At 43.4% G+C, this 25,893-nt stretch overlaps 1 protein-coding gene across 1 annotated transcript in view; it reads left to right on the top strand.

The window, feature by feature from the left end:
- The window catches only part of Ptprg (protein tyrosine phosphatase, receptor type, G), a gene marked incomplete at its 5' end in the record, with an annotated part of 676,568 nt that overhangs the window by 373,012 nt on the left and 277,663 nt on the right, over positions 1-25,893 (top strand). The window contains 2 exon segments of the mRNA XM_013506946.1: positions 12,512-12,691; positions 23,618-23,766. Coding sequence (XP_013362400.1) covers positions 12,512-12,691; positions 23,618-23,766 — 329 coding nt within the window.

Raw genomic sequence — 25,893 nt, 5'->3', positions numbered from 1 at the left:
GAAACTTTTTACCACATCGTCCCTGGCTGGGCACGGTGCACTGGGCTGCCACCTCTTGCCCCTTGGAATCCTGACATGAATGTGTGCTTCACTTACAAAGAAAATTCTGGGGATTTTTCTATAGGATGCTTTCTTTTTATAGTAGCCACTTCTTTGCCATCCATAAGGAGGTACATGTATCCCTTCTGTAACTCTGGCAGTTGAACTTATTTCTTCTCTATCAATGGTCATTTTATCTTCTAAAGGTATAATAATAATGATCTGTAACGTTTATCAAGATTTTCATCAAACATTTTATGTTGATGAAAATTTTAGATAGGGGCTGGGGATTTAGCTCAGCGGCAAAAGCGCCTGCCTGGCAAGCGCAAGGTCGTGAGTTCGGTTCCTGGTACCGGAGAAAAACCAAAAAAAAAAAAAAAAGGAAAAAGAAAATTTTAGATAGTGAAAACCTAGATACTCCATTTATGTCATGCAGCCCTTTGGTTGCTCTCCAGTAGCCATTCTGCCACCGGTTGGTACAAAGGTGAGAAAATTAAAATATGTCTTTCCTTGCGATAACTGTGTTCTGGTATTTCACAAAGGAAGCCCTCTGTTACTCGTTGTTGTAGAGCCCTGCAGTGTGTTGAAAACGCGGCTAGATTTTTCAAGTGCAGCTGATGTGGGTATCTGGAACTCGGCAAGAGCTTTGACAGAATATCTCTCGGTATTCTTCAATGAGGAGACGGGAGGATTCATAACAGATTGAAAAATCCTTCCCAGGGAATTCTGGATAATGCACCACTATAGTGATGGAGAGGTCTGTCTTTGGACAAGGCCTTTTGAGCATTTTTATCAAACAGGAGATGGATTTATTAAATTTGCGAATGGCATGTAGCCAGAAGGCACAGGTCAGAAACTGGATGACAAAATCAGGATCTCCTCAGTTCCGGAGAGGTCAGAATGATGAGTGCAAATTGGATATAATAGAAGAGAGAAGCAACAGGTAGCACAGCCTAATAGAAAAGTTGTAGAATTTAGTTCAAATAACAGCTTCAGCACTTAGACCACTAGCGAGTAAGTCTCAATTAGCCATTTATAGTAATCTGTATATTAGTAATTTCCAGGGTTTTCAGATGGGGTTAAAGTGTATAATGTCAGTGAGGTCCATATTGACTTCCTAGAAACATGGACTCTCCCTGTAACTGTCTCATTTTTAGGTTAAAGTAGATCTTATTATGTGAATCTGGCTAAACAAACAAAATAGTATTAGACCGCCCCAGTTCCAGTTTAAATTTCTATTTTTTAAAAAAATTAACTTTTAAAGAAGTAATATGTTTATATAATACAGAGTTTGAGGTTTATAAAAGAATAAGCAGTGAAAAGTTGCCCCGCCTGTTTTCTTTTCTCAGTGTTTTAGTGTCTTAAAATGCTTGTAGAGATGTTTAATGCATACACAAATAAATATATACAGTCGTTTATCTTCTCTTCCTATCTCTTTGTGGCTGTCTGTCTGACTTTCTTGGTATTTCTGTCTTTGATGCTGCTGGTAATCAAGCACAGAGCTTCAGTGCTGTACCATTGAACTATACTCCCATTCCTACATTCTCAGACTTGGGAGTCTTTCCATTCTAGCTTAAACAACCCCACTCTCCCCTTCCCCCTTCCTCTTCCCTTCCTCCTCCAGTCCCTCCCTCCCCATTCTTTAATTCCGGATTATTTCATTACATTGATTTGCTGTAATTTAGTTAAGTAACCATTTGTTAATGTGTATTTATCTTGTTTCCAATCTTGGATGTTACTGATGATTGTACCATAACGAAGCTTAACCTTGTAAAAATGCAAATATACCTACAGAATTAGCAGTAGGGTCAAAGGAGCACACATCTTAAATTTCACTACCAATTTTTCTCCCATAAGGATTGTCTCAGTCTATAGGTATGGGTAAATGAAAATCCTTATTTGATTATGTCATTGATACCTGTAATCAAATGTGTTGATGTTTGCACACTTAGTAATTAAAAATATTCCCTGCTAATTTTAATTTGTGTTCATCATTATTCCTGAGGTAGACCCACTTTTCCTATGTTGAGACATTTTATTTTGTATGTTTTTGTTACTGGTTTTTAATTTGTTCATGCCCTTTGCTCATTTTTATGCGAGGTTTAGAGTTTATTGATTTCTACAATCCCTTGCAGTACCAAAAAAGGTATTTAATTTTGTTAGTCTTTTCAGTCACTAGGGTTTAGGGGATACATGAAAATGCTTTCCATGCTTCATATTTTCCATGATTTTTTCTTTAATTTTAATGCATTTTAAATATTTAAATTTTAATCCATTTAGAATTTATCCTACAACAGATTTATCTACTTTTAAATGATTGTATAGCATTAGATACTAAACATGATTTGCATGGCAAGTTCCTTTTGATAAACATGTATGTTATTTCTAATTTTCATGTATTATAAATGTTAGAATTTCACATCTTCATATACGTATATTTATATATGTTTTTAAATTGCTGGGACACAAGGTGCACACATGTACATCTATTAACATTTCTGTGAGTAAAGTAGTATTTCCTAGAGCCGGGCAAAGAAAATATTTACTGTAAGAATCAGAGTAGACATTTTGACTTTGCTATCTCTTTACAATTCTCAATTATGCTGTTACAAAATGAAAGTGGCCATATACAACATGCAAATCAGTGAAGATGGCTATTTCTAATAAAGCTTGATTTACAGAAGCAGGTCATGAGCCAAATTTGACAGATAGGCCATGGTTTGCACACCCCTGTTGAAGAGCATGGCTTAGACTCGTAGATGTGGGACTGATTTTTTTTTGTTCTGTCCCTTTCTATGTGGCAACAAGTTCCCTACCTTCTGAGCCTCAATTTCCTTATCTGTAAAATAAGAAAACTACTACTTCCAGGACAAAAGCTGTTAAAAGGATCCAAGGAGATAAACTGTGGAAGGTTTTTTCACAGTGAATATAGTGAATATTCTCCAAATGGATGAAGCGTGGCTGATATTACTGTATTGATGTCTGCTCTTAAATGGCACAGTTGGTGCCAGAACTAGCACTAGGATTCCCAAAAAACTTAATAACCAAGATATGTTGTACTTTAATGCAGTATATTTTGCTTCCTGCGTTTTCGTTTTGCCTTAGACTCTAATATCTATAGTATTTAAAAATTTGATATTTTGTTCATGATAAATGTTTCCATACTCCTTTTAATTTTCAAACATTGCCTTAAAACATTTATTTTGATAATTTAAGTTTTGGTGGGTGATTTATCTCTTACGTTAGTCTTAGCCCTGCCAAACAGGTACATGTTTAAAATGAACGTGTCTCTCACATGGTAGAGCATATTTTCTTGTGGGACAAAAAAGAGAAATTAACAAGGTGTAGGGTTGCTAGGGTGCAGTTCTAGATTGTACGGTCAGGTGAGGCTCCTCTGAGTAGCTGGGTTTTGTAACTGTTACTTCTGCTAAATGCTTCTAATTGTTTTCTAGATCCCACTTAACGGAAGTTACTTACATTGTAAATTTGTTGAACTGGAAGTAAGTACAAGTTAAAGTCAACTACTCACAGTGTGACAGAGACGCAGAATCCATCATGTTGTTCTCACTTCACCTTCTAATGTGGCACTTGATGTCTAGACATTTCCCCAGATAGTGTTTAATAGTTAATATATTTTGGGTCGTACATTCCTTTTTTAATACTTGTCACAGGAAGGGTGTTAATCATCCTGTCTGCACTCTGTGAAGTGTTTCCTTGTCCCACATCCCGTCCACAGCAGACCCCTCAGCTCTCAAGTGAGTGCCCCATAAAACTGTTTTTCTTTTTCCTTTCCTCGCAACCCGTAGGTGTGCGGGTTGGGACTAGCCCTTCCAAATCTGGGCTTGCAAATTCTGTGTCTGGAGGGTTCTCCATCTTCTTCTTGTGTTGGAATTTCTCATGAGCCGGAGCAGCTTATATTAAACAGAACACAGCACACAGGATGCTGATAGCAGAGACAGGATGTAAAAGGTCCTTCCCTGCAGGGATAGGGAGCCCAGCCAGTTCTCAGCCAGACCTTAACTATTGGGATTGCTCTGCTTTCTGGGATGCAGCTGTGGCCTCTCAGAATATTCAATAATTCTCAGCAAGTCTTCTCCCCTTACTGCCTTGAGCTCTGGTGATTCTCGGAGGCTGAAGACTTCAGGGAGATGCGGCCGTTCCCCTGCAGTGCTTTATGGATCCTTAGCCCATGACCCTGTTACCAGAGGGTAACTTCACAGCAAGGGACTTCAGAGCTCATTTCCTTTGCTTTTGTCTAAATGAGATCTTAAACCCTTACCTAAGTTTGTTCTTCCCGCACAGGGCAAGTGGATATAAAGAGAGAGGCAGAGGGAAGCAGGGGGAATCTGGAGGTGTTTCTTTATTATTTGACTTTTTCATCTTAGTGAGGAATGTAGAAAGCACTGAATAATTCTTAGTCTCCTTAGATAGACGTTCTGATTGTACCCTATTTTGTTAGTTACCAGTAGCGGAAATTCTGCTCAAGTGTGTTTACATAAAAGATACTTGAGGCAGAAAAGTCCAGAGATAAAACTCAAATTTCAGATGTACGCTGGTTAGGCCCCTGCCCTTTCCTCTTCCCTTCTTTTCCCTCCCTTCGCACCTGCCAGGCCCTTGCTCTTTCTCTCAGGCTGCAGGTCAGTCCCTGCCCGGCCTTCTCCAGTCACATTCCTGGGAGGAGCAGGTTCTTCCCTCTGCTCTGAGCAGAAGTGCCAGCCGTCAGTGGGTTAGGGTACTCGCCGTGCGGACCCAGGAGAGGAAGACGGGTTTCTGCCAATCCCTGCCTTCCTGTCACCGCCATTTTTGGAGCTGGGTCAGTGTCGGGGTCAGGGTCAGGGTCAGGGTCAGGGTCAGGTTTAGATGTGGTTCCTAGAGCAAAGTGTATGTGATCCTGTGTGTTGGGCATTTTCTGAATCCTGAGAACTGTTAGACAACCTCTTGGTAGGATTTATTTAATCCTTATCACATCTCTGAGGTTTCTTTGAGGTGAGTCTGTGGGATGTGGAGTGTAGGATATGGCGGTTGGCTGGGGACCATCAATCAATGTCTTAGGGAAGGTGTCACTGGAAGTTTGCTTACTGAATCTGCAGCTCCCGAGAGTTTTACAGATGGTCTGATATAAGCCTGTACTTTACTTATAGGGAAACTGAATAGTTCTTTGTCCTGACTGGTTTCAGTTTAGGAATGGGGAGAGCGTGTGTGTCCCCACCTGTCCCCCCTGCACCCTTGGCAGACATTGCTGATGGCGATGGTCTTATGGCTAAGTGACCATGACATATTGTCTTACGGACATGTATTCCATAAGCCGTTTGGATCTCAGATGCTTTATGAGTTGCATGCACGCTTTACTCCCCTCACCTTAGAGCCAAAACCCCCGTGTAGTTTCTCTAATCAGTTGCTTGGCGTGTGCAGGTCTGTGACACCTCCCGGGTGGCTGCTGCTTCCATCCTCATCTTCGTGACAGTCTCATTTCTCAGAATAGTAAAACGGGCTCCAGAGAGGCCTTCACATTAGAGTTTGCGATTTCCAATTTTAATGACTGTGTGGCTAGGAAAGTCGCATAGCATAGTGAAAAGTTTACTAGGCAGAGAAGCCAGCAATGTGAATTTCTGTTCATGGTGGCAGCTAAGCTTAGCTTGGCCTCAGCACGCACGTGACTTGCAGACGACGTGGTCCACTGGCCCACGAAGACCGCATCCAGCAACAGTGCCCGCCGAGGGTCCAGGGCCGAAGTCACAGCACGTCTCATCTCTGTCCCTTCCCTTTCCTGTTTCAGTCTGCAGAGTATTGTTTCAGGGTAGCTAGTACTCAAACTTGATAGTCCTATTTGAAATTTTACGTGAAATTAGTTTTACCATCAAGCTCTAAAACAGGCATCCTGAGAAATGAGACAAATAATAGTTGGTAGTAAAAAATGAATAAAGCAATTCTCTCTTTTTCTAGTGCTACTGTCTGCTATTATTTCTGATATTCTGGTCAGTTACATATAATTCGCTTAAAGCATGCCATTGGTGTATAGTGGGAGGATGAGGGTTTTACACCTACAACCTAAAAATGAAAAAAATTTAAGCAGATTTCATTATCTGGAAGATAACTCTCTATTTTCTTAACTGGCTTATGATACAGTAATGCTGCTAACAAAGTTAAACAACTTCATTGTATATTAATAAAGTAAAACAATGGAGAGCACTATGAATGCTTTTTCGCATTTGTTTTGTTTGTTTTTCTTATGTACAACAATAAATGCACAAAGGTGATTAAGTTGCCAGTACTAGAGTTTGCAAAGGAATAGTAAGCTGAATCCCATGAAATTTTTTAATTAAAAATGGAATAATTTAAAGGTGTATATTAGATTGGGGGGAAACATTAATTTTAATACTATGAAAACACATATTTTTGGATGGTTGCTGTTGGTTAAAAGTAGGCACCAAGATACAGGATAATAAGCCTAGATCCAGGTAATACTTTTAATAAAAGTTCCTTGAAGGGGATGTTCATAAGCATGTTTGACTACGAACAGCACAGAACATGTATATTAGTTTTGTTTTTAATTAGATTTAGACAGAATTCATTATTTTTAATGGCTTTTCATTAGTGGATAGAAACCATTATTTGGCTCTATTGTGGTAAAATAAATTCAAGTTGCCTGCTTATTTTTAGCAAAATACCTTTTGTGTATTTCAAGAAAGAATTGTTTTGAATAGCATTCATAGATAGGTATTTAAATTCCTCACTTTTAGACAAAGTATGATTTATGTGCTCTAAACACACAGCCTTTCTCTCTTTCTCTGGTCATTTATTAACAGAGAACTCTATTGGAGTGAGACAATTTACCTACATTGTGGAAAAGTCTTGTGGCTGGCTGTTACCGTTATTGTTATCTAGACTTTTAAGTAACGTTTCACGTTAGGGTGAGTGTGGAACTAGAGCAAAATAAAGATGCTTGTCTCAGATTTTTATTTGAACAAAATAACTAATATTTGTTTAAATTTGATACCTGTCAAGGAAGTTTGTTGAGCTAACTCTGCCTAAAAAAGAAACACTGAGTATTCTCAATTACAAATTGGCTCTCAGACATGAACTTGGATTTACAGTATTTGCCATTATTTTCATGTGGAGAATTCTGTCGGCCTTAAACAGACCAGTTGGAATTAATCTCCAATCGTGTGATTTATTCTCTGTACTATAGAAATATGTCTTCCCGATGCTACTCTACTGAGTTGTCGCTTCTCAAAAGGAGAAAAAATACAGTGACTTGTTAATGCCACGCTGGGGAGGAAAAGAGGGTTTTCTAAAGGCATAGAAGATCCATAAATTAAGTTAATAATGTTGTGTTTTAACTACAGTTTTTAAAGGTGAATTTCTCCGTGTTCGTGTATTGTCAAGAGTTGTGTGTAACCTTAAGTAATGAAGTATCACCTGTGAACTTGCTCTTTTTTTTTTTCAGCCCTCTATTACCTGTAGGTCAGTGTCCATTTTCCTCACCTCCTATGCCATGGGCATGCTCCCTAATGTTCATCAGCAACTCCAGTCAAGTCAGAATGTTAAAACTTAACCCAATTAACAAAACTTAGATTTTCTTCCGCTTCTGTGCAGTGTCCTGAATATTTCTTCATTTGGTTGGCAGAGTAATCACAAAAGAAAGGCCCAATGACCAAGATCAAATAGGAAACCAATAACCATGAACTGAACTCAAAATTACTCAGAACTAAAGAATTTCCCCGTGCATTCCCATTTTCGGATCTGTCAATCAGCTTAGACCATTATGTTGTGTTTATTGTCCTGACTCCTATGTCTTCTCTGGTCTGTGACAAGGTCCTAGTATTTCTTGGGTTTTGTATAGCTTTTTCGTATTTGAAGGGTGTTGGTCACGTGTTTTATAGAATGTCCCTCGGTTTGAATTGGTCTGTTGTGCATACTGCCGGTAATTCCTCACGAGCCGCTTTGCATTGCCCGTGATGCAAAAATACAGTGACTTGTTAATGCCACCCTGGGGAGGAACCTTCTTCTCTAGGGTTAGGTGGCCCTTGTGGGTCTTTACTGCCATTATAAAAACTCTTCCATTGTATAAAGATGCTGCCATTGTGGAGTCTCTTCTTCATCTAAAGGTTTTTGTTTGTTTTGTTTTTGAGACAGGATCTTGCTTTGCAGTTCAGGCTGACCTCGAACTTGAGGCAACCCTCCTGCCTCAGCCTTCCAAGTGCTGGGATTACAGAAATGTGCCCCTATTATTTGTGTCTCTCTTTACTTAATTCTTTGCATGCAGGTTGCTAAATGCTACCAAAGGTGGGGCTAAGCCCCATTTCTCAAGGAGTCAGCTATTTTTCTTTTTAATTCTTATTATCTGCCCAACTGGGAAAACCTGCCCAATAAACTCTATAATTCAGGAAGTGATGCTACGCAAATGACCCCTCTGCAAATCCTGTCCTAGAAGAGGTGGGGGGTGTCCTTCTCTGTCCATGCATACCTGGTTGACTGACATGCCTACTGCATGCTTTATAGCCCAACAACAAAAGCTAGCACTTTCGAAGCTTTTATTGTGTGATTCTTTTGTAAGTACTTACCAAGGGTTGTCTCCTATCACCCCCCAACCTTACTCTGCTGCAGACACCTCACTGTACAGAAAGCCACAAGCAACTTAGTTTGGTCAAGGAAACTGGGGCAGCCCCGCTCCCTAACTCTCATTTCTCAGCTCTGTGGCTGGTACCGAGCAAATGCTGAGCCAGTATTTTAAAGGATACAGTCATGGATTGATTAATAAGATTTAATTTCCTCCTTTGTTGACCTTCTTCGATTAGAGAAGTCTGTTAAAGCAGGCAAAATACAAGGCATGTCTAAAACATCATCATGTTTCCCAAGTCATTGGAGGTAAAGCGCTCTTGCCTTAAAATACCCGAGTCACCCTTGGTCAGCTTGTGAGGTTTTCACACACACGCTGTCGTGTGTGTCCTGTGTCTGCAGCGTAACTTACCATATCACTGTGGAGACTAATGCATTAATGAAGAAAAGGAGGGTTGACGTCTGAGGTTGGCATCCTGACTCTCGAAACCAAGGAAGGAAAGAAGAATTAGTAAAGACTGAGTAGGCAGTTTTGCACAATTAAAACTAAGTCATGACAGAGGATATTCTATAGCATCATTACACGATAGAAATCAGCCTGTCTTCAGTTTCATCTCCAATTTGTTTGCACAAAAGGATGTGTGTCTTAAGGGCTTACTATACAGAGGATCTTGTGCTACACAAGACATCAAAGCAACCTCTGCTCAGACTTAACCACCAGTGGGGAAGACAGGTACTGCCGAATCAACAACAGCTTACAGTAGGGATCACAAGACCGAAAGGAAACCAAGAAGCCAATGCCTGGGTAGCACGGACCCCTTAGCCTCCCTGACAAAGGGACATTTACACAGAGGTCAGACCTTTAGTCTGAGGTTTCAGAGGTATTTATTACAGTAATTAAAAGGAAAAAAGGTTTTCAACTCAGGTTGAATGAGAAGCCATGTTTAGATTCCCTTGGTGTTTATAGGTTGGAAGGAGGAATCCATCCAGATCTCATTTCTGCCAGACTTGTCACGAGTGAATAGTGTTGGTTTCCACTCGGGTTTCCTTGGAGAGTGTTGTCTTGCTTATGACACGGGATGGCAGAGCTGGTGAGCTGTTCTCTGTGAGGAGCTGCTGACGTGCAAGTCCGCTACTCATTCTCAGGAAGGGTCAGTAAGAGCAAACAGAAGTGCAGATGGCTTTTCCTTCTTGTTAGGTGGGTAATGTCGTCCCTGAAGAGGAAAGCTCCTTGCTCGCTGTTTTTTCTTTCTGCAAGCTAGTTTAGGTTAACCGTAGTCTTTACTTCTCGTCATGTTTTTCACTTAGAAGCATTTATTCAAAGTTCTCAAAAACAGCACATTCAATACGATGAAACTTTGTGCTACTTCAGATGATTAATGATATAATTCTGAGCCCTTTATAAAGTGTCTTAACACCAGAGAGATTTATACAGTGTGGAGTGGCAACAGTGCTTGGGTGTGAGAATAGGTAATCAATACCTGCAAGCTTGGAAAAAGCGTTCTATTTCCTTCACTAATGACATGGGGGTTTTGCAAGGCAAGGGTGTCTGGAGCATGACGCACTCCCAAGAAGAATTAATTTAAAATCTGAAGTGGAAGATCAGTTTCAATTAAAATTACACTTGAATGTATATTGGGTAGAAGTGTGAAAGCAAGCATGTAGTCAGCTTAAATCTTCAGATTGTTACTAATGAATAAATGAATCTTACAAACCTCAGTTATATTTTTATAGAATGCTAAATTACATCTTGCCCATATCTAGAAAGTGGTGAGAGGTAAGATGAATGGCAAATACATTTCTGCCCCTGCAGGGTATTATTATTATTGTTGTTGTTATTATTATTATTCATAGTAGGATAATTATTAGAAGTCTGTGTGTTTACAGATGCTGGCTTGCATTCATTATGTCTTTGGAGTTGTACATGTTGAATTCATTTTCCCATGTCTCATAGCATTTTTCCCATTGAGTGTGGTTTTATTGTATTCGTAAATTCCTGGAACACATTTTGTACACACATAAACGTACATGATGTGAAAACATTAGTTTCCATAGTTTGGGCATAGAGACCCAAGTATAGCCAACCAAAATTCACATGTTGGTCAGGCATCAAATATATCAATGAGCACTTCATTCAGTTTTGTAATACATTCTTTTGGCATCTGGAAGAAAATTCCAGCTGTGGACAGGATACTTGGAGCCATTGGTTAAGTCCCTTCCCCTTTGCTCACATGTATAAACATAAGATGAAGGTCGTGTTTGACTACAGTATGTGCAGATTCACAGTCTGTCCCTCTGTGACGCGTCACACTCCCAGGAAATGTGTGTAAGAGATGAAACAAGTGAAGAACACCTTGACACCCGCTGATGCAGTTGGATTCCCACCATAAAGACGTGGTGATGCCCACTTTTTTGAAAGTGCTGTGGCACGTGCAGATGCCTTCACCGTTCCCCAAGGTCGCTAGACGTTTGCCACCCTGTCAGTGTCTTCTTTGTGATAGCCTGTTTTTATCTTTTTGTTTGGGTTGATGATTGAGGAAAATTACCCAGACGTTAGAGCAGGTCGTAAGTGTTTGTCAGGTAGCCAAAGTACGAATCACTCCTCTCACCCCGCCCCAGTACTGGGGCATTGAGCCGGGGACCTTCGCACTGACTACATCCTCAGCCATTTTTATTTTTTATTTTGAGACAGGGTTTCAGTAAAATTGTTATTCTCCTGCCTCAGCCTACCAGAGTGGTGGGATTATAGGTGTGTACCAACGCACCCCTCTATGAATCACTTTTAAAGTACAATGTACATGGCTCTTGCAGCCGTGAACCTTCTGTCACCAGGACTAAAATGGTCCTCTGTGATTTTCCCAGGACCTCTGTGGTTGTCCCTTTTTTCATGGTGTCATCGTTTATATCAGCTATGAGCAGTGCCAGGCTTAAGGGAATAGGGAATGCTGTGGTAAATGATTGCCTGGTGGCAGCATGGGCCTTCTCAGGAAGTAGAAGGAAACTTAACCTAGTAGTTTCCCTGAATCTTTCCTTATGTGAGATGAGGTCTACTGATCCCACTGTAGCTGTTCTTCTTTTTCTGTGTGATACTGGAAGATATTTAAAGCCACACAACCTGTAAGATATGTATATTTACATTTATGCACACACGGAACTTTCTTGACTGAGATGCCTGTGTTTTATCTTCTAAAAATGCATGCAGTTCAATTCAGACATACTTTATGACTAACTATAAAAAAGATTAGGGGAGTATTGGAAGCCCTGGGCCTTTACACTGAATTACATCTCTAACCCTTTTTAAAATTTTTCTCTTAATTAAAGATAGAGTCTTGCTAGGTCTCTAAGTTGCCCAGGATCAGCTTGAATGTTGATTCTTCCTGCCTCAGCTTCCCAGAATGCTGGGATTATAGGCACGGATCACCATACTCGGCTTTGTGTTGTTTTTAATTATGATTTTTTTTGCCTTTTCCTCTTCACAGATTCCTATGAGCTCAGAAGCAAGTTATACTTAGGACATTGTTCACAATAGCAAAACTGCTACATTGATTAAGTCACTTTCTTGTGAATGAATGTTTTGATTATTTTAGGAAACTTATTTATAATTTTTCAAAAATGTGAACAACTCTGACAGTCCTTCTGTGCAGCTTCCTGAATCTGATTAAACATTAAGTTAGCGAACGTTTGATTGCAAATCAAGAAATAAACCTCCCTTAAGTAACGTGTCTTTTCTGAAATCTTGCCCCATCCAGCAGATGGATCTGATTCTTAGTTTTCGGTTCTGCACTGATTTCTTTGAAATGAGGACATGCTGCAAAATGGACTTTGGAACATGAGCCCCTTGGTGTGCTAAGTCTTATTTTTCCATCCCTGGCCCTTGAGCCGTGTACATTGAGATGTGCTTTCCTTTCAACAGGTGCCTATGGCCCTGAGCACTGGGTCACGTCCAGCGTCAGCTGCGGAGGCCACCACCAGTCCCCCATCGACATCGAAGACCATCATGCGCGCGTCGGAGAAGAGTACCAGGAGCTGCAACTCGACGGCTTTGGCAATGAGTCTTCTAACAAAACCTGGATGAAGAACACAGGGAAAACAGGTGCGTGGCATTCTTTACTTTTCCGTTGGTCATCATGAAATACGTTTGGTATGTCTGGTGTTCATGTTTACCCTGTCCTGCTTCTTAAATAAAGCACATTACTGTAGGGAGCTTCCACTGGCCTTCGGTTATTAACAACCTGCTTGGTGGCTTTGGGCAAATTACTTCTTTTAAGTCCATAGTAATGTAGTACCGCCCTAGTCCGTATACAATGATTCGGTGAGTTAATACATACGAAGGATGTAGAATGGACTTTCAGAAATCTAATCCGGTAAGGTAGCCACTAGCCACGTATGGCTGTGTAGTGTAACTGAAAATTAAGAGTAAAATTCAGTCCACCAGTTGTGGTGGGCAGTTTTCTGAAGCTCCGCAGCCACGTATAGCTGGAAGGTCCCATTTTGGGTAGCACGTGCAGAGTTCTGTCGGACAGCACTGTGTCCGGTGTGCCAGTGGAAATAAAACCCTTCTCATCCTTGAGGTTGTGCTTTGGTAATATTTCTTAGTATTTCGGAGTGAAGCTAAGCATCTCTTAGTGTTTCCGATGTCTGGTTTGATCTCTCTGCTTCTTTCTCCTTACTGTCTTTGTGGTTTGGGGACTTGTGAATAGATGGCGTCATTCCTTTACCATTGCTAATACCGAAGACCTCCCTCCCTGTTAGGGACTGTGGTGCCCAGCTCCGTTTCCGGATGGTCCGTGTAAGGAAACGCAAATGCCTTGCTGGGCTCCCTAGTCCAGTTTGAAAGTCCACACTGGGATGTTGTATTGCGTGCTGCTTACTACTGCCTGGGGTTGGGTGGAGTCCTAGAGATGATTCTGACACCTTACAACCATTAAAATAAGTTTGCTCTTTCTTTCTCTCCTCTCTAAAGAGCACTTTGTGGCGAAGGATGCCGCTACAGGCCACTCCTAGCCACCTGTGCAGGAGCTCGCCCGCGGGAGGCCCCGTCCCGGGCTGCAGTGACGGCACGTTCTGCCCTTTGGTCTCACGCGTGCTGTGAGTCGCAGCGTTGCCTTTCCTTTGACCCTAACCGGCTGCACGTGTAACGTTGAGTTCCGTTTTCTTCTCCAGACCTTCATTTGTCTGAGTGTTCATGGGCGATTGCTTTGAGCTGGCCTGGCTTGTCCACAGAATTGCTCCCCACTGACTCATTGCGGTGACTGCAGGCTTGGGGCTCTTTTTATTACGCCTTCCTAAGCAGTTGTCCTTCCTGTCTTACGGCAGTCCCCGGTCCTGGGCCTTGATTCCTTCTGCTCAGGAAGAGCTTGTGTACCAGCACTGCTGTGTTCACACACCTTTTCACTCTTCAGCGTAGGTTGTGTGTTTGTCGTTCACATTCAGGTTCTGCCAGTGGTCTTGCTTCAAATTTGAAGTGCAGGTGTCTTGTGGAAGCCTGTGATGGGGCATTCCTTTTTAGGCTGTCTGAGTGTGGTTGCGGGGAGCTTGCCACCTTGGCTGTAATCAGAAGTTGGAGTTGAGTGCCCCCCTTGTGCCCGTTCTGGAAGCCTGCCAGAGGCAGTGCACTGGGCTCACTGATGCGGTTTTCTACTCGACTTGCAACGCTTGACAGCCTTCTGCAGAGATAAGACGCCTCAGTGACAGCCTTCAGCTTGGTATCGCCAGTGAAAGGTTTCAGTCACGTGTAGGGTTCACTCAGTGCGGGCTGATTCGTGACCTTGGTCTTCCGGAGGCTGATTATCAGTCTCTGTCGCCCCGCCGACTTCCCGGTGTCATCCTGAACTTCTAGCCACGCTCTCTGCATGGCCCTGATTTTAGAGCAGAGCTCGCCAGATCTGAACACATCTGTCTCAGAGATTTGAGAAGGACAGCATTTGGAGAAGCAGGAATCAGTCCCTGGTTCTTCTTAAACTGTACTTTCTACTGTCAAATTCATGACATAATCCTGGCTAGGCCCCTATCTCCGAAATCCTCGAAGATGACTCGGTGGGAGGGGTTTTTACAAAGTGAAAGCCAGTGGGTTACATGCAATTTGAAACAAGAATGTGAAATTGTTGGTTTTTTAAAATTTTATTTCTTGAAAGCATGTCAACTTACACCGGTTTAGAAATTTAGGTGCCAAAATAAAGCTTATGGGTTTTTTTTTTTTTAAAGCACAAGCCTAAGACCTTTCATTCTGTGACTCTTAAAATGCTATATGAATTTGTAAGTTTTCCAGTGTTTCAGAGAAAGTGAGGGTTTTCTTGCTTGGCCTGCACACATCGATGAAGGTTGCTGTGTGGGTAAATGAAGGTGGCTTGCTAATTTCTACAGTGAATCTTATGGCTCGGCAACCTGGATAATTTCCGTTCTTTTGTAACATGCAAGTCTCATTGTAAATTTTGAAAGACGGTATAATTGGAAGAAATAGGTAAAGGGTTATGATACCTCTCCATTATTTCCTACATGAATTTAAAATGACAGGAAGTTGTAAAGTTAAATTTTTAAACAAAATTCATATGACTTAAGTCATATAGCTTGACTTTACAGCAATTACTAATTTTATATTTCTCTAGGTATATAAAAGACTTCTTTTTCTTAACTCATTAATTTTTAAGCAACATATATTTTCCCTTCTTAGAAGTCTTTTCTTAAAACATGTATTTCCAGAAAGTAAATACAGGAGGAAATATATTTTTTTCTGATAGAAATTTATAGGTCACTTATCCGTAAAATAGAGTCTGTCTTCTGGATATTAAAGTATGAATATTGAGAGTTAATATTTAAAGCAGCCTGTTACGTACAGACAGTAGCTTTCCAATAAACCAGTTTTGATGTTCAGATCTGTCATCCCCCCACCTGCATCACTGTATATCCCATCGGCGTTATCAATAGAGCAACGTGGTTTCACCCCACCCACCTCTGGCAAGTTGTCTGAAATAGCTTTACAAGACAGATCGCACCTCCGTTTCTTCTTGAGGAGTTATAACTATCTATTGTGCTGGTTCTCGTTTCGTTTCATCTGAAGTTCTTTCTTTTTTTTTTTTTTTTTCATTTTCATGAAGTGAAAGATAATGCATTCATCAAGAGCATTTCAAGATAATCTTGCTGCTTGTAGCATTAGCTTCTAGCTGAATGATCAGAAGTTAAGACTTCGATGGCCCTTCTGATGTATGTTACCAAGCTGTGCCCTCTTATGAATTTTAACTATTGCAAGAGCACTTCGTCTTGCTGTTTAGTTTTTGTCTACTACTTTCCCTTAAATCCTGCACCAAGAACATACAGAAAACGTGTTGTGCCATTAGTATTTTATTTCTATATTTCCACTTTATACTGGTTTGTTGTATTTTTTTTTTTTTTTTTTTTGCCTGTATTGTATATCTGCCACAGTTGCCTTCAAGAAGCAGATGATAAATTAATAAAAGAAGATTGGTGCCAGGGACTGTTGATGTAATTAAGTGGGTCAGGAGTGGTTTCTTAGTATGCTGTCCACGAAGTCAGGACAAACTTCAGGAGACTCTTGCATTCATTTGTCTGGCCTTGAACTTTTACGGTAGGGTAGCACAAAATCTTAGGAACAAATGAATTGCTGGCTAGTATTTTTAACAAGTAGACTCCTCTCCACAGTCATTGCTACCTGCTCCTTCCCTGAGTGAGTGCATGACCTGGGCTAAGCGGCTGAGGAGGAGGTGGCTGTGCCTCTCTTCCCACACACAGGGCTGAGGCTCCCTGAGGTCGAGGAAGGTTTGATGCTGGAAGTCACTGTTTTCTGATGTCCACTGCAGTCCCCAGCCCACGCTGGCCACTCCCTCTGTGCAGCCCTCAGGAGTCATTATTCTCCTCCTGCTGGCGACACTGACCGGAGCCCGACTCTGAGAGTGGTCTTCTGGCAGGGGATTCCAGGGCCACCTCCTCCGTGATGAGCTCCCCGCCACTTCCATGGCCGGCAGTGACTCCCCCACCCCTACCCATGATGTAGCTCCAGAGCGCGGCGTGGTCGCCCAAGTGCGTCACGCAGGCCAAAGCCGTTAGCGGTCTGAGGTGGGAAGGAACGTCTCCAGCAAACCTGTGTGCCCGCGTTTGTCCTCGCCCCGTCTGTATGTGTCCTTTTTGTTGTGCTGCTGGTCTGCTTGTGAGCTTCGCGCTTCACTGTGGGTTCACTGTCCTCTCGCGTTCCTTTTGCCCGTTCTGCCCTCCGGTGTCCGATCTCGGCCTCTCCGTGTATTTGTGCCAGTGTTCTCTCCCTGCCCCTCGCACCAGTCCCTTCGGTCCTCTCTTCCTGACTTCCTTCCGCAGAGCTGGCCACACGAGAGAGCTGCAGTGGTTTCTTGCTTGTTTCTTTGTTTGACTGACCCAGACCTCATGCGTGCTAGGCAAGCCTTCTTCCTCCCAGCCACTCCCTCTGGAAAATTTAAATTGAAAAATTTTTTTATTTATTTCATCTATAGAATAGAGATTTTGGTATTGACAGTAACTTAAGTCTAGTCTCATTTCAATAAAACCTGATAAAGTTGGATGGGAGGGCCTGGGAAATGAAGTATACAAATAATTCCTCAAGCATGTTTCCTTGTGAGTCCGATTTGACTCTTTGCTACCAAAGCTTTACCTTCATCCTCGTTCCAGCACCACACCCACCCCGTTCTTCAGGGTTCTCAGCGGGTGTAAACCAGGGGCGGAGCAGACAGGCTCGGGTGGATGGTTCATTCCTGCTTCACACTTCCATTGAACTTGTGTTGCGTGTGTCACTAACCCATTGGTCATTCTGCTTGTGAAGAGGCTCTGCAGGTTTCTGTGTAAAAGCAGAACAGGAGCCCCACACGCGGACGTTTGGAAACATACGGGTGCTGGGCATCAAACACCCTGGGGCAGCTCTAATTAGCTCAAAAGAAAACATTTAATTTTAAATGTTTAAAAACTCCTTCTTTTGGGGACTGTGAAGTGTGCTTTTGGTGCTTTGCCGTATAAACGATCCCGTCCCAAAGACCCAGATTCTTCGGTGCTTTCGCCTCAGTAATGGCCAGTCTTACCTAAGTCCTAGAGTTCCCTTAGGAGCTGTCTCCCTGGTTCGCTCTTTGGCCTGCTGCGCTACGGTCTCTGTTTCCTGTGTGTTAAGCCCCATTTTGTTTCTGCCATCTCCTGGGCCTGCGTTCGGTGGTGGGCACAAATTCCTGTGAAGTCAGAGGTCTGATGAACGAGGTGCCCTGAACTTTGAGGGTCGTTTTGGAAACCTCCAATACAGCACGCTCTGGAAGACTGCCATCTGCAACTTGGCTCCATTTCGTGTGAGCTCAGTGAGACCAGGATAACGCTGGGCCTTGTCGTGTCTTGGATGGTCGAGGCTGCTCCAGCTGAGCGCATCCAGCATCTCCTGAGTCGCTGCAGGAACTTCCTGACCTTTGCTTCTGCCAGCAAGTGGTCCTCTGCAGCCTGCTCTGTGGGGCAGACCGAACTCCCTGGTTCCTTCATGCGATATCGTTTCTCTCTCTTTCTTTGTTCTCTCTTCCCAAGCATATGAAGGACTTCGCTTTTCTCCTGGGACAAAGACCCGCCGCTCCTCACCCCTGCCTCATTCTCCGCCTGGGCACATGCTTTGCTCTGGGTAGCACTGTCACCCTGACTTTCTCCTGCTTCTCCTGTAATGGGCTCCCTTGCTCTGCGTCCCAAAGGCAGCATTTTTTAGCTGAAGCCCAGGGGACTCTGTGCAGGCCTGTCGCACCCTTCTTTACTTCTTCCCTGCCTCTTCTTCCCCAGCCATTGCTGGGTAAATGTTTATGAACCTGTTGGAATAACATGTCCAGAGAAGTCAGTGGGCGATTGGCGCTCGAGGCTTTGCATCCTGACTTTCACACAGGAGCTTTCCCTTTCCCAGGAGCCCGTGGCGTCCACGCAAGGCACAGGTGTGGGGGGTGGTGTGGGGCTCCTGCTGTGAAGATCCAGTAGTAATAGGCTTTTCTGACCTTGTTCACACTGGAAAGAAACGAGCAGGTGAGATGGTAACAGTGAACTCTTCCATCCATTGCTCTTTCACACTTAGCACTGCTGCTGCTTACACACAAGGTTTGACTTAACCTGCATGTGTCTCTGTGTTGGACTCGGTTTATAGTGTTGCTGATCTCCTGCAAAGAACAGGGCCAGTGGCTTACTCAGTCATCTCCTCAGGCCTGGGAGCAAACAGTTCCTTACTGAAGGGGCCACCGGACTTCCGAGATGCCCCTGCCCCCGGGCACGGCCTTGGGAGACTGGGGAAAGCCCAGCATCTTCTCCTCCGCTCATCACCTTGTGAGCAGCGTTTAGATAAAGGCAGCTTTGTGCTCGAATGTCGGGGAGGCATTGCTGTGCTGCACATTCCACTTCCATCCACCTTTGTGATCCTCTGACTCAACTGGAAAGTCGCTGCTGCCTGATTCCACTTCTACAGAGTAGAAACCAAGACACCAGGAAAGACAGCAGCTCCCTTGGTCTCCCTGGATTCAAATCTAGACAGGCTCTGGAGTCCAGCCTCCCGGCTCCACCTGTGCGCCAGGTTTCACTTGTCACACGGGATGGCGCAGACCCCCAGGCCTCGGGGTGGCTACTGCTGCGGACTTGCTGCATCTCAGATGAGAAACCTGCACTTGGAACCAGTCTCTTGGATTCTCCCTTGATCTCACAGCATCCTCGGTGTGAGGGAGCAGTGTATCCTGCTTATGCCCCTGAAAGGAAACCAGTAAGGAAATAATAAGGCAAGAATAATAAATACGCTGGGTATGGTGGGGCAGGGCTGTATTCCCAGCTGTTCTGGAGGCTGAGGCAGGAGGATGGCCAAGGTTGAGGCTTGCCTAGGTGACTCAGCAAGACCCTGTCCCAAAATAAAATAGAGTTTTAAAAGGGCTGAGGAGGCAGCTCCTTGGACAGTGCTTTTCTAGCTCTGGGATCAATCCCCCATAGTACCGCCCCCCAAAAGAATAACCAATAAAAATAAAATGTATGACAGCAGCAGTTACAGCAGAATACAGATAAGGCAGACGTTAGGAGGTAGGTGGCCAGCAAGCAGATACAGATGAATGTGTGTATTCGCTTGTGGTTACGCTACTCGGCCTTCGGGACGCGCTACACGCTCGCGCATGCGCACACACACAGAGACGCCTGCTTGTGTTGGTGCAGGCTGGTGAGGGGTTGTACTGCAGACACTTCTCCCGGCCCCAGAGCCTGGAGGGCTCCAGCTGATCCCCCGCTGCTCACTGTGTCCACCTGTGCCAAAGGGGTCAGGGTCTCTCAGGCCTCAGACACAAGGACCCTGAGCCAGTCCTGCAGACTCCTCCCCCCTCACCGGTCACTTCCTACCGCACCCTGTGGAGGACTAATCTTTCAGCCTAGGAACCCTGAGCGAATATACACATTGGGTCTGTATCCGCTTGCTGGCCACCTCCCTAATTTCTGCCCTATCTGTATTCTGCTATAACTGCTGCTGTTTTAAATTTTATTTTCATTGGTTATTCTTTTTTGGGGGAGTACTATTGGGGATCAATCCCAGAGCCTAGGAAAGTGCTCTGCGGGGAGCTACCTCCTCAAACCTTTTAAAATTCTATTTTATTTTGGGATGGGGTCTTGCTGAGTCACCTAGGCAAGCCTCAACCTTGGCCATCCTCCTGCCTCAGCCTTCAGAATAGCTGGGAATACAGCCATGCCCCACCATGCCCAGCATATTTGTTATTCTTGCCTTGTTATTTACTTACTGGTTTTCTTTCAGTTTGCCTATTTTATTTTCATTAAATGAATTGATTTTCAAAGGGAACTTTTTTGTCCATACCATGAAGGAAAAACCATTGCTGCTCGACATGTGTAGACTTGCTAAAAATACGTTTAAAGTCTGTGAAGGCACATCGGTTTCTTGTGTTGTCCTTGTTTGAGCATTATTTTGGAGGAAGAAGGGGAAGAAATGAGTGCATGTCAGGGAAACCCAGAGGTTTTCATTCCCTTGACATGATCAAAGGATGGAGATAATGCGCAAAAGGCAGTGTGTTCTTTTGGTCTGTTGTAATGTGTGGAAAGCATGCGCTCACCTCCTGAGGTCTCCTCCAGGAGAATCGCTCCACCCCGTGGTGCTTGTCACTTCCGTGGAAGACAGTGTGTCCTTCAGATTGAGCTCTGGCCGGCGGCGGACAGTCACCTCCCCGATGTTCCGGACCTCTGCTTTTCCACTGCTCACAGAAGCACCCACTGGAGCATTGCTTACTGGGTCCCAGCCCTGTGCTCAGTGGTTACAGGCTGTGCTTGGCTTCAGGTATGAAGGCAGCCTTGCTGTGTAGGCACCGCCCATAATGCCTTCTTAAATAAGCTGGAAATTGAGGCACAGAGAAGTGGAGCAACCTCGGGCCACACCTTTCTTTTTTCTTTTATTTGCAGTACTGAGGATTGAACCTGGGATCTTCAGGCTGTGCTACATTTCCCGTCCAGTTTTTATTACTTTTATTTTGAAACAGGCTCTCTAAATTGTGCAGGCTAGGCTCAAACTTACAGTCCTCCTACCTCAGCCTGCCAGAGATGATAGGTGTGTGCCACCATGCCCGGCTCAGCGCACTCTACTTGGAGTTTGTGCTCCTAAGACATAATGTATTCTATGCTCACCACCTCTGCGCTGTTGTGTTTTGAAGCAGTGCTGTCATCCGTGGTCATTAGGAAGCTAGCACTGATGACTAGGAAAGTTCTCGCTTCCCACTTTGCTATGTAAACAAAACTGAGCCATTTTTGGAAGGGGTATATGTGCATGTAGTGGGCTGTGAGAAATACCATAAAATGAAAAACGAGATGAATGTTTCAGATTGTACAGTTTCCTAATTATGCCTTTAATTATTCATATAAAACAAGTCAAATGACCTGTGACAGAGACATAAATGATTTAGGTAAAATCAAATATTTATAGGATGATGCTGAGGCCCTAGTGTATTGTAACAGATGCTCTTAACATCGCTACCTTCATCCTTTGGATGCAACACTTTAAATATAGCGATGTAGCAGGCTGAGAAAGATCAACAGCATTACGGTACTACTGAGCTAATGCCTAGGTATTTTGACATTGGAATGAAAAATGTATGGATAATATGTAATCTTTAAAAACTACCATTCAACGTATTTATGTACACAACAATTTTATAGTGTTTCAGGTAATATTTTGTTTTCTGAGCTATTATCTTTTAGGTAGAATGAAATGATAGGCCCTCTTGCCTTTTTTAAAATTTTCAAATTGTTTTAAAAAATAAAAGAGAGAATAATACTAACGCATGAACATCGTGTCAGACGTAAATTCCAGTGTGATTAAAGTTCCGTTGGAACATGGTCACTGTCATTCCTTGGTGTGCTGTCTTCAGCTACTTCTGTGCCGCAGAGATGGGGTCAAGTTGTGCAAATCCCCTGCAAAAACTAAAATATGTACGAAATTGCCCTTAGCGGGAAAAGCAAGCTGACCCCTGTTCTAAAACATGCCCCAAACAGAGCAAAGTTGGAACAGTGCCTTCGCATGTTTAATTGGCACAAGAAACACTTGCTTCGTTTCACCCTTTAATTCACTGCCCTGCTAATGGAACACTCACTGTATATTTTTCAGAAGTTGGGGGAAAACTGCTTTTTGAATGCAATAAAAAGGGATTTATATGAGCAGGGTTTCTTCACTTGCATTTAATGCTTCCTTTATACACAGAAATACTGAAACTAATTGCCCTGTTTTAGAAATGGGTCATTAGTCTAGTCCCTATCTTTTATGGTGACCTAATTTGCATGCAGGATTTCTCTCTGAGGCTCTAGCTGGGATCTCTAGGAAGAGGCCACAGTGAGGTCTGAGAGCTTTCCCATGGCTTGCGCGAGCTTGGCTTCTGGTCACAAGCCATTCACTGTATTGGCTGGCTTCTAACATGTATTTAGCAGCCAATAAGAATCTGTTAGACGTATGAATGAATCCGCTTGAGAAGAAGAGAGAATGTATCACTGATAAAATAGAAACTATTTCGTATGCATTGAGATTTTACATTCCTTTTGTAAAAATAGTATTCTTTAAGTACAAATCCAAGTTATTTTTGAATTCTCTTTCCTATGATTCAAGCAAGAGATGTGTATTTGAAATTTAGGGTGTGAATTTAGTGTGAGGTTCTCTATGCTGTGGATACTCTCGTGTGTGTTCTTCCTCATGGGAGATTTTCTTACGCTTAGACTAAAACGAGTCAGTAGAGCTGTGTGCAGTGGCCCATGCCTATAATCCCAGCACTCAGAGGCTAAGGCAGTAGAATCACTGTGAGTTCAAGGCCAGCCTGGGCTACATAGTGAGTTCAAGCCCATCCTGAACTGCATAGCAAAACCCTGTCTCAAAAAGACCCCAAAAAAGGCAGTAGAGGAACCCAGTTATCTGCCAGTATTAGAGTGACTTAAGGAGTGGATTTCATACAACATTTTCTTGGGCATTATTGTCTAATATAAAGTGTGTAATCCCTAGCCATGGCCATCTTCCTACTAGTGTTGCCTTTATCCTGAAGGAACCTGCACACCCCAACCCCAATTTCTTGCCTAGGTTTTTGATCAAAGAAGTATTGCAGTCACAGTGGGCTTATCATGTGTATTTCCCATATCATTCCTGACCTTGATCTTTGCGTAGCCCCAGGAATTGGTGTAGACAGCAAATCTCACCCTCCAGATAACATTGATCTTCACGTAGATGTAGAAGACCCTGGTTCACAGTGACTTGTTCTGTCAATGTCTCCATTTTTTCCTGTAGCTGTTAAATGGATAAGAAATGTGGAGATCTTTCCCTGGGAATCGTCATGGTTTAGAACCATGATCTGAGCGCATTCTGCAGCTAGAATATTTTAATGTGTTCAGAGTGGTGGTTGTGACCTGTTTTAATAGCTCTATGAAGAAGTAATTCGCATCCTGGTAGTCCAGCTTTATTAAAAGCAACAGGAAAAATCCTGAGTCTGGGTGTGGAACTCATTTTGTTTTTCTCCTTCTCTTCCGTTTTACGCAGTTGCCATCCTTCTGAAAGATGACTATTTCGTCAGTGGTGCTGGCCTGCCGGGCAGATTCAAAGCGGAGAAGGTGGAGTTTCACTGGGGCCACAGCAATGGCTCTGCTGGCTCAGAACACAGTGTCAATGGCAGAAGATTTCCTGTGGAGGTGAGAGAATCGGGGGAATCTCAAAATACAGCAGTATTTGGGGAATTTGCATGAGTTCCATGCTGTGACATTGATTACCCGCAGACTGTCTGCAGAGCGCACTTGGGCAGTACCTCGTATCTTACCAGGAATCCTGTGTGTCAGGGCAGCTTGATGCCCCTCTGGTATCCCATCTTCCCTCGGGTAGAGAAACAGAAAAATCCCCGGCCTCTTGGTAGGAGTAGATTCAGTCTCACCTGACATGTTTTTCACTCTCCATTTCTGAAACCTTCGTAGGCAGCATTTTGGGTAAAACCTGCATGAGTATTGTCACTCATTAGAAAATGGGTAAGCTAGTGACATATGAAGAACAGTCTCAGGACCTTCTCTGAGTTCCACAGTTGTTTGTAATTGTTGTGTTTTGTTTTCTCCTGTCTGCTGTTAACAAAGAGGCTGTGACCGTCATGATGTGAATCACTCCCTGTTAACTTCGCTGGGATCAGTGGGGGCATTTTGCTTCAGTCTGAATTCATTTTATGTCAGTTTACTCACAGATCCATATCGCTGGCCAGAAAGAAGTGTTGGTATTCTGGGACTTACACTGGGGTGGGTTGGAGGGGAACGCATCACTCAGTCAGCTAATCTGACTTTGTCCTTCAGTCGTGATCGCTGTCACCCTTCTTTCCATGTAGTGAACATGTTGGTCGGTTGGTTGGCTGGCGCTCTCCTCATGGTATAACTCGCATGTCTGTGGGAGAATCAAATGGGTGTGTACCATTGTCTGCCTGTACTTAAACATGGAGTAACTGCAGACTCGTACCTGCTACAGTTGTAAGAGCAAAGGAATATTTTCAACTCTTACTGTGTCATGATTAATCTTAAACCTGACACCTCCTTCAGAAAGAAAATACATGACTGTATCTCCACGCAGATTTACATTTAACTCACAGGGTTTCCACCTTCCCGCTAGCCTAACTCCTCAAGCCCACTTACTGAGCCTCTAGGTATCCCTTAAGCCTGCAAAAGGAACCCTTCCGAGATGAAAAAATCATTAGTATCTCTTTGTTCGTGGATGATTTTTATGAGACAATGGAAAACACACTCACTGTGTTTCTCCAGCTGTGCACTCACAACACAAATCACTTCTGTGATCCCAAAATATTGTGGAATTTTGCCCCGTAGAGTGTAAGCGATCGTTCCGCACCAGCCATTGGCTGCCAGATCTCTAAATCGGTTCACTTCTCACACTGTCCCCCTGGGGATAGTGTTCCCCTTCCGTGGGGTGGGGACTCAAGTCTCAGAAGATTGCCCCTACTTCAGACCGATTGATTCCAGGCCTCTAGGTCTTCTAAGAGCCCCCATGAGCCCCTCCATATGCACTTACTTTGCTAGGATGCCGCCAGAACTCAGAACAGAACTCGCTGCTGCTTTATTATACACAGTTAAAGGATGCAAATCCTAAGCCAGATGAAGAGGTATATGGGGTGATGTCTGGAAGGGTCCTCAGCCCTGAAGCTGCTGTCCCCATGTAGCTGGGATGCACTCCTGTCCTGCCATGTGATGAGTTTTCCTTCACCTTCCTATGAGCCTTAACTTAGTGAGCTGTGCCTTTCTTCAAACCCTGTGCTATGTGCATCTTATGTAGTCGTGAATGAAGCCTGACTGATAGGGCAAGAGAGACTCCATTTTCTTTTTTTAACTCCATATTAAGAGAAGTCACTTAAGCTGCAGTTGACCCCACCCTTCATCCCCTCCCCTTGGTTAGTCATCAACCCACTTAGAGGAGAGCAGAGTCATAAAATGGGAACAGAACAAACAGGACAAATGGGGAAGTAGGCTAAAAGTTAAACTGCAACGGTCATCTGGAATCCCGCTGTCAGGCAGCTTCTGGGAAAGATGAACCTTGTAACCATTATGTGACATTCTTGGAAAATTCCTAGAAATGAGGTAATGTTTACTATGGAAACCTAAAAATGTACTTAAACAGAAAGTGAGACCCAGATCGGGGTGGACATCTTCTCCGTCTCCTGGTTGGCGACTGGCCGTCAGCCGGCTCAATAAAGCTTTGTTCAGTCCTGCTCTTTCAGTCTCCTGTGAATGCTGTTCTCGTTGAACTCGCTTGCCGTATCATGACAGCCCTGTAGAAAG

The sequence above is a fragment of the Chinchilla lanigera genome, unplaced genomic scaffold, assembly GCF_000276665.1.
Source record: "Chinchilla lanigera isolate Chin_1 unplaced genomic scaffold, ChiLan1.0 scaffold00116, whole genome shotgun sequence".
NCBI classification, from domain to species: domain Eukaryota; kingdom Metazoa; phylum Chordata; class Mammalia; order Rodentia; family Chinchillidae; genus Chinchilla; species Chinchilla lanigera.
The sequence above is the reverse complement of the archived record's forward strand: the minus strand, read 5'-3'. Positions and strand labels throughout refer to the sequence as shown.